Genomic DNA, 12017 nt, shown 5'->3' with positions numbered 1-12017 from the left:
CTGTGTTCAAAAATAGACAGTTTCTTCCCCCCGGTGTTGAACTTGACTTTTTTTTTGATGTGATCACAAGACTGCTGCTGCAGCAGGGGCTTAATGCTATTTACGTCGTCATTTGACATAGCAACATCTCTCAGGGGATTTTTAAACAATGCAGCTGTTGAGGAGAGATGAAGAGGTTGAGGGTGGGGAGAGGGAAGAGGAGGAGAAATAATTTCATCTGCCGTCAGGGCTATCGCAGAGGGGGGTGGGGAGGGGAGGGTCGGCAGCCAGCAAACCAGTGAGTTCAGTAGATTCATGATTCTGCATGAATGGACGGCAGGATCATGGGAGTCGCGGCGTTCCCTTGAATGGGAAGGAGCATCATGGGAATCTGGCTGCTTCTAATCTTTTTGTGAATGAGTCTTTTCCTTTAACATGGCACTGCTTTTATGAATGGCTCTGGGGGCAAAGTGCTGCAAAATCCTTCTCAAGCTGTATACAGGTTCCTTAAGGAACGCTAGGTTGGGAGTCAGGTGCGGTGAAACACAGATGCTGCGATGTTAAACTACTGTTCTGCTCTTTTGAAGTCCGAGAAAACATTGTACTGCTTTTAATTCAATGTAATTAATTTAGCTTGATGGAAGCAGAATTGTTTTTTATATGAAGTATTTTAATACTTGCTCTCTTCTATTTCAAAATGTAGTTGGCTTACATGCATTTTTCCTGTTCCGTTAAGGATAGAGATGACACCATATCAGAACAGTTTTGGAATGATGAAACTTGAAGTTCTGCTCTTCTTGTTCACCCACACGTTCCCTTTTCTATTTATGTTCAAAATACTAAATATTCAAAAAGTTTTATGGCACCAGAAATGAGAATGGAAACGGAGGGCAATAAAGAATTGTTTTGCTTGCTCTGAAGCAACTCATTTAGCATTTGGCTTAAACTGGAAAAAAGTGTTCTTGTCAAGTTGTACTTGAACACTGTCATGTATATGCGTTTTCCAATTTCTGCATTTTTTTGATTCTGTGCAAACCTGTATAATATGTTTTCTTGCCATCTTCATTGTCCCTTACAAACAAAATGTGCTGAATCATTTGCGAATTTATATTCTCACCAGAAGTAGCTTAATGTTCCAAACTTCTTGTGCAGGTTAGTTAAAATTCAAGGATTTCTACTGCAGAGGTGAAAATGCTAATGTGTAGTAGTACTAGCTACTTAAAAAATGTTTTGTAAAACCATAATAGCTGATGTATTCTTAATATCGGAATGGTCACTCAACTATTTAAAACGTAATGTTTAAAAAACTTTTTTTCTAGAGGAGAAGTACAAAGTGGAAACAAAAGTCATTGTGGCAGACTTTGAAGAGAGAGAAGATATTTACAGTAGAATCAGAGTGGGATTGGAAGGCCTGGAGATTGGTGTTTTAGGTTTGTATCCGATCTTTCTAAATCTTTTGTAGTGGTGTTTCGTCTTGACATGCCTACTAACTTTTACCCATATTGAAGTTTATTGAAATCAATTCACAAAAGCTAATATTTGCCTGACTAAAACTATGTTGCTGCATGCTCAACGTGTTTTTTAGCTTCCTGTTGATACACTACACGAGATGGTGCTTGCATGTGTGCCTACGTTCTAGGAATTGCGATGCTCATCGGATGTTTTGGATGTGTTATTTGGTGGCTGCTAAAGGCTCTTCAGCTTCTGACTGCATGCAGAGTGATCTGACCTAATGCCATCTTAGAAGCAAAGCAAGCTCCACTTAGATTCAGCTTAGCAGTAGAGTCCTGTGGGAGAACCGTAACTTTTAATTATAGAGCTGTTGAAATTTAATCATTACAATATAGCATCAAGTAACTGGCTCCTGCTTCCAAAGTTTTAAGCGTGTTCTGATCATGTTGGTAAGCTGCGGTTCTTTTGCGGGTAGCAACGCCATATGCCTGAGTATGGTTTGTGATATTGCAGGAGTGCAGGTGGTGTGGTAGTCCTGGAAAAAACAAGGCAATCCATCCAGTTACTTTGTTGAACGTAGAACTGAGGCGATTTCAAGAACGTGTTTTATCACGAGTTAAGAGGAGTTTAAACATAACTGCAGTTTACCTGAATCTTTTCTGAACAGTGGTGTAAAGGCAGTTTTTTATCAGTTTTCTGGTTCTTTCCTTAGAAGCACATAGACTTGTGGATATCCTATATTTCTATAGGACCAAATATGGAGATTAAGAACTTGTGATGGTTAAACATAAAGCATTAAATTTTAGAAAGTTGTATGGCTCAGACATCTACTGGTATATGTCATCTGATAAAGTACTTCTCACCACAAAATTCATTTTACTAACCTGAGGTGCAGTAATTGGACCTAGAACTGGTTTTTTTAAAAGCATATTTCAAAATAAATTTGTTACACATATGATGATACACCATGTGAACTTTGTTGCTAATAGATGAATCTTGTTGTACGATGTCTGCAAAAAATGCCCAAGAAAACAGTGTATATAGAACTTGATTGAAAAATAACATTAAAAGAGAAAGCCCAGAATGTTTCCTAATCCTTCTGACAAATTTGAGTACGTGCAACTCATGACATCCAGTGTCTAATGGCTCTAAAAAATCAAATCTATTGGAGCAACTGCAATGGCCAACAACGTGTTTTGTGTAAAGAGTAGTTGTGACAAAGCTGTGGATGCCTTGTTTCTTGTTTCTGAAGGAAATAAGTTCCAAAGAAATTTTGAAGATTAAAATTAACATCTGTTCTAATCTGTCCTGTCCAAATCAACTCAGGGAATGTAAGGCTTGCAAGCTGCCTATCACGTAGCAATTGCTGCAGAATAGTGTATTGCTTAAAATGTCTCAAAACACCAGCAAGCCTTTTATTGTGTGAGGTACATGTCCACACTGGAAGAGTTTTTATTATTTCTTAGGCTGTGATAAGGTTATGGTGATGCACAAACCCATGAAAATCTGACTCCTCTTTATAGTCTTGCTCAAAGTGGGCACTAAAGCAGTGCATATGTCTCAAATTTTGTGTAAGCTTATTACAGGGAAATGTTTGATGTTCCTCAAACAGAGCCTGGTTCTTGTTTTTACTTGCTTGAGTACCTTGACTAAAAACATGGTACAAATAGCAACTAAATGCTCTAGACTTGTCTGTTCTCTAGCTGAGTTCCTTTGCTTTTTTTTTTCTTGCAGCCATTGCCACTGCAGGTTTACAGAAATCTCTCTTCTAACTAACTAATCACTAGCGCTTTTAGTGGATCTCATTCTTGGGCTCATCAGATTACATGATATGTAGGGGTTTCACACACACACCCCCCCCCCAGATAGCTGTATTAACAGAAACCGTTGCCAGCGTGATTTTTCAACACAGATGATGGCTACTCCAGAAAGACTGTATCTTAATTTTTTTAATGGCAACTAATTTCATGGTTTAGTGCCTTATATTTTAAATTCTGTAGCTATGTTCTGGATTGCAACAAATGCTTTTACTGATCTGTGGTTTTTTCACATTTGTGTGAGGGAAGACATGGGTTTAAATGAGAACAGCCATAAGGGATGAATTCTGAGGTTCCAGTATATTTTCTTCTTTCAGGTCTCATCTGGAGCAGTCGGTATGAGAAGCGTTGGTAGCACAGCATAGTTACCAGTGATTGATGCTGATTATTTTTTAGCTTTATGCTTAGAGACACTGAAGTCTCCACGTATACTGCTCAAGATCGAGCTTCTGATTATATAGTTGCACAGAGTGTAACTAAAGTACTTACAGATTGAAATCCTTGTAAACTTCTTATTTGGAAGCTTCTTCTCACCCACGTACGAAGGCTAAAAGAGTTTGCATAATGTTTTGCTGTGTGTTCAAAACAGCGTCTGTCAGTGACTTCGAACATGTGCTAGCTACAGCAATACGTTAAACAAGCAGAGGTGGGAAATCTTTCTTTTGCTGTTCTTAAATCACTGTGATTCTCAGAAGGAGTTTGAGCTGGACAGTATCTTATTCTGTTATCCAGATTTCTCTAGGTAAAATATGCCTGTGCAAACTGAAAACTATTTTTTTTTAATGTTCTATTCCAAAGAATAGAACTGCGGCAAAGTATAATCTGGTAGAAAATGATTGCTGAAAGTGGGAGGGTACATATCTAGGACCAAGTCTGCAGTAAGGGGTGTGAATTTTGTGCAACTGTCTCTGTAGCATGAATCATATAAATATTCTAAATTTGGAGACAAGAACCAAGGTTAGCCCCAAAACCCTGCCACGGTTCATAGCCAAAATGCTTTCCAGAGAGACGTACTGAAAAATAGTTTATTTTAGGATGAAAAGAAGGAAAAAATCTGGCTCACTGCAAATAGCATGATTGGATCTCCTTCCTTTTTAAAACTTTTCTCTAAGTATAGCAAATATCTGCTGGGAATTTGCCAACTCCCTGTTCCCCTCAATTCTTATTTTTTTAAATGTTGTCTAAAAGTTAAAAATTTGAAACACAACATGACTAATGAACTAAGAGTTTCCATAAATACACAAAGATCTGGACTAAAAGAGCTGTCATTCGAGGGAATCTCTGAATGAAGTTTTTGCCAGAATCTCTCCTGTGTGTTTCCTGCATCCCTATTGATAGTTAAATTATCTTTCAGGTTGGATGTTAAAATGATAGCTTTTGGCACAGGTGTAGACGCTATTTTTTTTCTTTTTTTTTTTTAAAAAAAAGGGCATTGGTACCTTTTGACGGTGTTTCTTACCCCCCTGTAGACTCCTGCCCTGGAGGTGCACAGTGCTGTTGAGCATACATAGCCCTTTGGGATTCTCTGGGGTGTAAGACACTATATAAGTGTAAAATGTTGCCACAGCAACCAAATGTCACACGATTCACTTGCGTAAGATGAACAACAGATACTTAGGAAACAGAGATCCCATTTGCTTGCTTTTTTTTCTGTCTCCATATCAATGTGCTTTATTAAGTTTGAGGCAACTGAAGCCACAGAGCAGCATTGTTTTCTAAAGGTATCAGAAGTTTTGGGATTCAAGAATGGATGTTGGTTTCATGGCTGAAAATAAAACCTTGTCAGTCTGCAGTGTTGGGGGGGGGGGGAAGGTTTAAGTAATTAATACGTTCTCTCGGTTAATTTTAAATGCTGCCAACGGGAAAGATTGTGCAGATGTGGGGGTGACAGGGAGAACGGTTCGCCGCGATGAATCTCCGTGTAACGAGTCCTTGACTACGCAGCGAAAGCAAACCAGAAACCCTTTCTAAAGGCAGATAATCTCCGTCGAAAACGCAGGCTGCTCGGTGCCGGGAGCTCGCCCTGACAGCGATGCCTCCCGCCCCGAGCCGGCGGAGCGCTGCGGGCGGCGGTCGCTGCCTGGGCTCCTGCTGCCACCTGCCGCCCGATCCCCGGGCCGCGCCGATCCGCTCCGCTCCGCTCTGCTCCGCTCCGCTCCGCTCCCCGGGCCGCGGCGGGGCACGGCAACCGGCGTGCCTGCCGCTTCCCTGCGCGGGAATCCCGGGCTGACTGCGTGTCCCCAAGCAGTTGCTGACCTCGGGACACCCAGGGAAAGGAGCGACTGGCCGGGGAAGTATTGGGAGACTTGCCAGAAGATATATTTTTTAAAAATCTTATTTCACTTTATTAAAAAAAAAAAAAAGTTAAACAGTTCCACTTAATGTCTTGCCAGGCACTGAGAGGTTTTCTTTGGCTTCAAACTCCATTTCCGCAGGGTTGCAGAACTCCACGTTGCAGCGATGTCGCTCGTACGCTTGCATGGTGTGCGCTGATATTTCTAAAAGAGGAAACCTTCCCCTGCGCTGTGAAAGGCGGTGGGAGATGGGTACAACGTGCTAAATATGTCAGCTTTTAAACAATTGGAGAATTAACATTTACACATTTAAAATAGCTTGCATATTCACTCTCGTGTTCCACTTGTGTGTGTACAAGTATAGCCAAATTTCCTTGACTGTAAAATAAAGGGGTTAGAATGTTTTAAATGCAACATTTGAAGAGTATTGCTTGAAATTTGTCATTAATCGGAGCATGAGAAATCAGATGGCATCCAAACAATCTAATTAAAACTTCATGCTTTCATTTCAGTTAACAATGTGGGAACTTCATACGTTTATCCCGAGTATTTTCTTGATGTTCCAGACCTGGATAAGGTAAGTGCTTCTGTGGTGCCTTCTCATTGTTAGTGCTAAATGCTTAGTGGATATGACAAAAGTATTTAGGGTTGGTTAAGGTACCCACATATAACAAGGTTTTCAGATTAGAATTAAGGGTTCAAAAAGCTGAGAGAGATACATAAGCAACATAGCACAATTCAGATGATGGCAGTCTTAGGTCTTTTGTTATGTTTTTTTACATACTCTCCCCTGCTTCTTAGTTTTATATTTCCATTTCACACAGATGCTCTGGGGTCAATACCTGAAATCCACTCCTTTCCATGGTCTCATCTGGCTGCTGTTCATGAGCTGCTTTAGCTGGGGGGGGGGGCTGGTTCTTAAGTGACTGTAGGGAAGCAAGCAACTTCATGAATGGAAGCTGCATATTCCATAACACTGTAATGAAACTTAAATATGACCGTTTCAGTTTGTAACGTAGGGACTGCTTATGGGTTTAAGCTGAAGGAGGGTTGATTTAGATTAGATGTTAGAAAGAAATTCTTTACTGTTAGAGTGGTGAGGCCCTGGAACAGGTTGCCCAGAGAGGTTTTGGATGCCCCATCCCTGGAAGTGTTTAAGACCAGGTTGGATGGGGCTTTGGGCAATGTGGTCTAGTGGAGGGTGTCCCTGCCCGCAGCAGGGGGGTTGGAACTAGATGATCTTTGAAGTACCTTCCAACCCAAACCATTCTGTGATTCTATGACAATCTTGGTTGCGTTGGGTACACTGAAAACTCTGATTATAAACAATTTCACTGGTGCATGATTTTGTTTCCAAAACCCCTGTAGCTCACTGTGGTTTCATGTTTTCTGCTTAGGCATTGATAAATGTATCTGGTTTTTTGTTCACCTTCAAATAAGCTTCATAATATTTAACAAAAATCCCCATTTTCTTACCTGATGAATAAATTTTAAGTCACCGAAACAGTTACGAAATGAAAAGCAAAATACAGACATTAATTTATGAACATGTCTAAAATATCAGAATTTATTAAATTCATAAATATTGCAAATAGTCTTAGGAAATACAGTGTCCATGTGATACATCTGTATTGTTCTTTGCTAGTACGAGTCCCTAATCAGAGAGAAAATGTGACCAAGAGCAATTCACAGACTGCTTTGAAAGTCTGTCACTGTTTCTGATACCTAAGCAGGAAGGCAAGGAGCAAAGGTGGATGTTTTTAAATGTGAGGTTTAATTTATCCTGGCACTTAAACCCAGAGGGTGTGTACATATTGATCAATAACTTAGAACACAACCCCAAACTTTGTTTTCTTGCAGACAATCAACAGAATGATCAACATTAACATCATAGCTGTCTGTAAGGTAAGTGCTCTGTTACCAACGCTTGTTCTTGATATCTTAATTCAAAACTAGTAAACAATTAAAATTCAGTTGTCTGAAGCAATTACTTTCACCATTTGGATCACAAGTTCATTTTTCATCTTAGAGTAACCCAGAGGTTATGATTGTCGTATCAGACTCTTCTGATTGTTGTGTGAAATATAATTTATTGCAAAGATACCTATTAGCTTTTTGGAAGAGCAAGGTATGTTCACAAAACAGCACTTCATGCTTCTTCATACGTGTTGTTTTAGTCCTTGTAAATTGTTCATTCTTCTCCCCCTGTATCTGTGTGTTTTGGGTGGGCAGCCCTCATCTCTGCACATCTAAGGTTTTTGTACACTGTAGTGAGAAGACACGTAAATATCTTCTGTGAAATACATGAGCAAGAAGGAAGACCAAGTTCAAAGAAGTGTGCATTAACTTTTGAAGTATTTACCTTCCCTTTTAGATATTTAAACTGAAATTTTTATTGGGAAGAAATCAACCTAAGTTGATCAGGCTAAAACATATGGCTGTTGCCTTGTTTACTAACGTGACACCCATGGAAAGATCAGATTTTCATTGTAGTATTTCAAAGCTTAAAAGGGGCAGAGGGAATAGCAGTTGCTTACGTGACACAGGGAGTCAGTTAGTGTATTACCAGAGGGGGCTGAAGAAACTCCTTGTGATTATTTGCTGCTGAACCTTAACTTTCTCTTCCTATGCATAACAAAACTTGCATCTCCAGTAGTAGAGAGTTAAGTGTTTGCCTCAAAGCCAAAATAGTAGGTGTTTCAAAGCTGGCTCAAAAGCCTTGACTTTCTTGCAGCTGTTCTGATTAGGTCAAGTACTAAATTAATCTAGTGCACTGCTCTTGGGGAGTCTGAGCTGTAAGTGTTTTGCTTCCATGTGAAGAGGCACAGGACCTCTCAAAACAATGCTTCTGTAAGATTTTCCTCACCTTATTAAAACGTAGACAAACAATGAAAATGCAACCCTTGTGTGACTGAATGGGATTGTTAATGTCAGTTTGCTGCTGCTAACTCTCACTTTTGTGTGATTTAGCATCTTAGAACTACCTGTTGCAAGTGAGAAATGTTACAACAGTGGATCTTCAGTAACTTTTCACCTTGAAAATGACTGCTAACCTGACAACAATTTTAGTTGTCTAAGGATTGTGGCCCATGGTGTTTTGTTGCACTACTGCAAAATTTTTGTCAGAGAAGTCAGTTACTAATGGGCACCTTTGAAAGCTTCTCTTATGGAAGTCATCTAGCAGACTTTTTTTAATGTTAGCACGACTACCCCAGGTATAAATGTGAAGAAGTAATGCATAGACCTCTTAGCTAGAGATTAGCGTAATCAGAATGCCTCTGCTAAGGTGTGACATCTGTGCTGTGCCAGCAGAGGGAGTGCAGTATTCAGTGATTAAAGAATTTGGGGTGTCAGTCTTCCTGCAAGCATTTTGCTAGAATAGAAAAGTTATAGATGAACTACTTTAATATGTATTTCTGAAGATGGTAGGCTAGAATAATCATTGAGGTCTGCTTTACTGGCTATGTACCTAAAATTCCAGAGATGCAGCCAGATTATATCGGTTTCCAGAATTAAGTAGCACTGGTTTGTGGCTTGAGTCTTCGTGTTTATGATCAGTGGCGTTCAACCATTTAAGTTAATGAAATTGTCATACAGGTTCTTGTAAAATTTGCATTGTCTGCCTCTTTGCATTCTAACGTGGTTATCTTCACACGTATAAAAACTTACTGGGTATCTGCTTGCTGTGTGTTAATAGTGTTTTTTCCTTCTGTTTGAAAACTTTTTTTCTTGACCGTGAAAAGCTCCTGCTACTGGGTATAATCAGAGTTTGAGCATAAGCTTCCAGGCTTGAAAGTGTTTCATCCTGCATGAGCCTGTTGTGTAATTAAACAGTAGGCATGCCAGATGCTTACTGTTTTGGGAAGAGGAGCACATTAGAGATATGTACCATCTGTAAGCCATTTTTTCAGGAGAACCCATAGAACTAGAGAATCATGACAGGGAAAAAATAATTTTAAGAAAAGTCTGTATGTCCTTTCTCTTAGATGTTTGGGATGTAATCTGTGAACATGTTGTTTAATGTTTTAGGTTGATTTAATCTCTAATCCAGGGGTATAAGTGTGTTTTAAAGAAAATTTAAAAATCTCCCTTCTTGCCCAATTAAAAGTTTGGGATGGAAGGGAGCACTGGGTTCTTCAGCAAGGAGATTAAGGCCTGCTGAAGAAGTAAAGGTACAGGAGAGGCAAAGCAGGTTTTGCTGGTACCTGTTCAGGCTCTGCTCAGAGTTATCTCCAGATCCTCATCAGAAGTGTTGCATAAATTGTCTATTGTTATGTTCTGGAACACTGCCACCCACTTCCTTGCCTTTGGGACCAAACTTCCTCAGTGCTTAAAAGATAATGATATCCCCTGTCTTCTCAGTAACCTGCACCATGTCCTATCAGCAACACCTCTGTTGGACACCATAACTCTTCTGGCACACACGTCAAATACTTCCACTTCAGTTCTGGCTGAAACACTCCTTAGGCTTGAAGTGGGAAAGTCAAGATATTCAGCACAGTTTGATTCTGCAGAAACGTTAAGGTCTGCTTTGTAGCCACAAGTGTAAGCATTTTTGAAGGATAATGCTCATTCCTTACCTTTTGACTTTTCTTCTTCTTTGTTGAGCAGCTCATTGGATTTCCTGGGGGGGGGGGTGGGTATACATCATGTAGAGGGGGTTGTTGTGGTTTAACCCAAGCCAGCAACTAAGCACCACACAGCTGCTTACTCACTTTCCCCTGGTGGGATAGGGGGGAGAATGGGAGGGGTAAAAGCGACAAAACTCGTGGGTTGAGATGAAGACAGTTTAATAGGAAAAGCAAAAGCCATGTGTGCAAGCAAAGAATTCATTCACTACTTCCCATTGGCAGTCAGGTGTTCAGCCATCTCCAGGAAAGCAGGGCTCCCTCACATGTAATTGTTACTTGGGAAGACAAACGCCATCACTCTGAACGTCTGTCCCCGCCTTCCTCCTCCTTCCCCCAGCTTTATATGCTGAGCATGATGTCATATGGTATAGAATATCCCTTTGGTCAGTTGAGGTCAGCTGTCCCGGCTATGTCCCCTCCCAACTTCTTGTGCACCCCCAGCCTACTCACTGGTGGGGTGGTGTGAGAAGCAGAAAAGGCCTTGGCTCTGTGTCAGCTCTGCTCAACGATGACAAAAACACTTCTATATTATCAACACTGTTTCCAGTACAGCTCCAAAACACAGCCCCATACTAGCTACTATGAAGAAAATTTACTCTATCCCAGCCAAAACCAGCCCAGAGGTACAATGAGAGATAAGACCCCATCTTTACCTCACAGGATAAATTATCAACCTAGTTGGTTCTGTCATACTTTTCCCAAACATAGATAATCTAATACTATGAAATTTCCCCTAATGTTTGAGAACTTGTTTCCTATCAGAGCTTTTAAAGATGTTTCTTTCCCAAATCCTATTCTGTGCTGTCTGCTCCCATCACGTCCTTAGAGCACTGATGGATTAGGTTGCCACGAACCCCACGGTGTTGCAGTTTTGGGGCTGGATCAGTTTGGTGTGAAGTGGTGCGATTACTGTGATCTGCCTTCAAATTACCCTGTACACCACTGAAGACAAGCTATGTAAAACTGTTGTAAAACATGTTGGAAATCTCACATCTTGTAAAATACTAGTTAAAAAACCTAGCCAAACACCACCCTGCGCCCCCAACCACAGTAGGTTTTTTTAAGCTCTCTTGGAAATGTCACAGTTTTATGGTGATGTGCAGTGCAGGATTTACTCTGTTCTTCATATGTTACACAAAACAAGAAGTGCCTTGGGTCTTGGTGATGCCATAAACAGAATGAAGAATTTTTGTTTGCGATACTTTCTCAGGAAAGCTGGAGACTTAATGCAGCCTTATACAAGGATTGAGCTGACAGATAAATGAGGAAGACAACAGGGTAGTATGTGAAGTTTCATGGTTCCTGTCATAATCTCATCTCAAGCTTCTGGGGGGATTTAAAAAAGCAGAACTTTTCTTTAGTGATTGTTGGTGGCAGTTCAGGTAATGTGGGTTTGTATTGTAATTTTTTCATGTCTCGTCACATTTTGAGACACAAACTAAAAATTTCTGACATTGAATAAAACACCGGTCAAAACTCCGAGTTTTTTTTCACTAACCAGCAAGTTTTGAAGAACAAAAATTATAGTTGTTCAGTATAGTTTTCATCTATAGTTTCTTTGTATCAACTGCATAGTCTTGTGTCGATTCACCTTTGTATGCTACAGCCTTTGATTTCACCTGGAAAAACAGTTAAACTTGATTTGGCTGTTGGATTAATGTCCTGAAAGCCAAGGATACCAGACTTGCTGTCCAGTGGAAAAAAAACAGGTAGGCAATGAGCATAGAGAATAGTTTCACATACTTTAGGGAGCCCTTCTTTCTTCTTTGGAAGCTGCAAGAGATACTTGGTATGTGAGGAACAGCAAGTAATTTTATTTCTGTTTGCAGCATTGCAATATGCTA

At 40.2% G+C, this 12017-nt stretch overlaps 1 protein-coding gene across 1 annotated transcript in view; it reads left to right on the top strand.

Moving 5' to 3' along the window:
• Window positions 1–12017, top strand: part of HSD17B12 (hydroxysteroid 17-beta dehydrogenase 12) — a 91564-nt gene that overhangs the window by 53046 nt on the left and 26501 nt on the right. Inside the window, 3 exon segments of the mRNA XM_075754710.1 lie at window positions 1299–1409; window positions 6055–6119; window positions 7403–7447. Coding sequence (XP_075610825.1) covers window positions 1299–1409; window positions 6055–6119; window positions 7403–7447 — 221 coding nt within the window.

Source organism: Balearica regulorum, chromosome 5, assembly GCF_011004875.1.
Source record: "Balearica regulorum gibbericeps isolate bBalReg1 chromosome 5, bBalReg1.pri, whole genome shotgun sequence".
Classification (NCBI taxonomy): Eukaryota; Metazoa; Chordata; class Aves; order Gruiformes; family Gruidae; genus Balearica; species Balearica regulorum.
The sequence above is the reverse complement of the archived record's forward strand: the minus strand, read 5'-3'. Positions and strand labels throughout refer to the sequence as shown.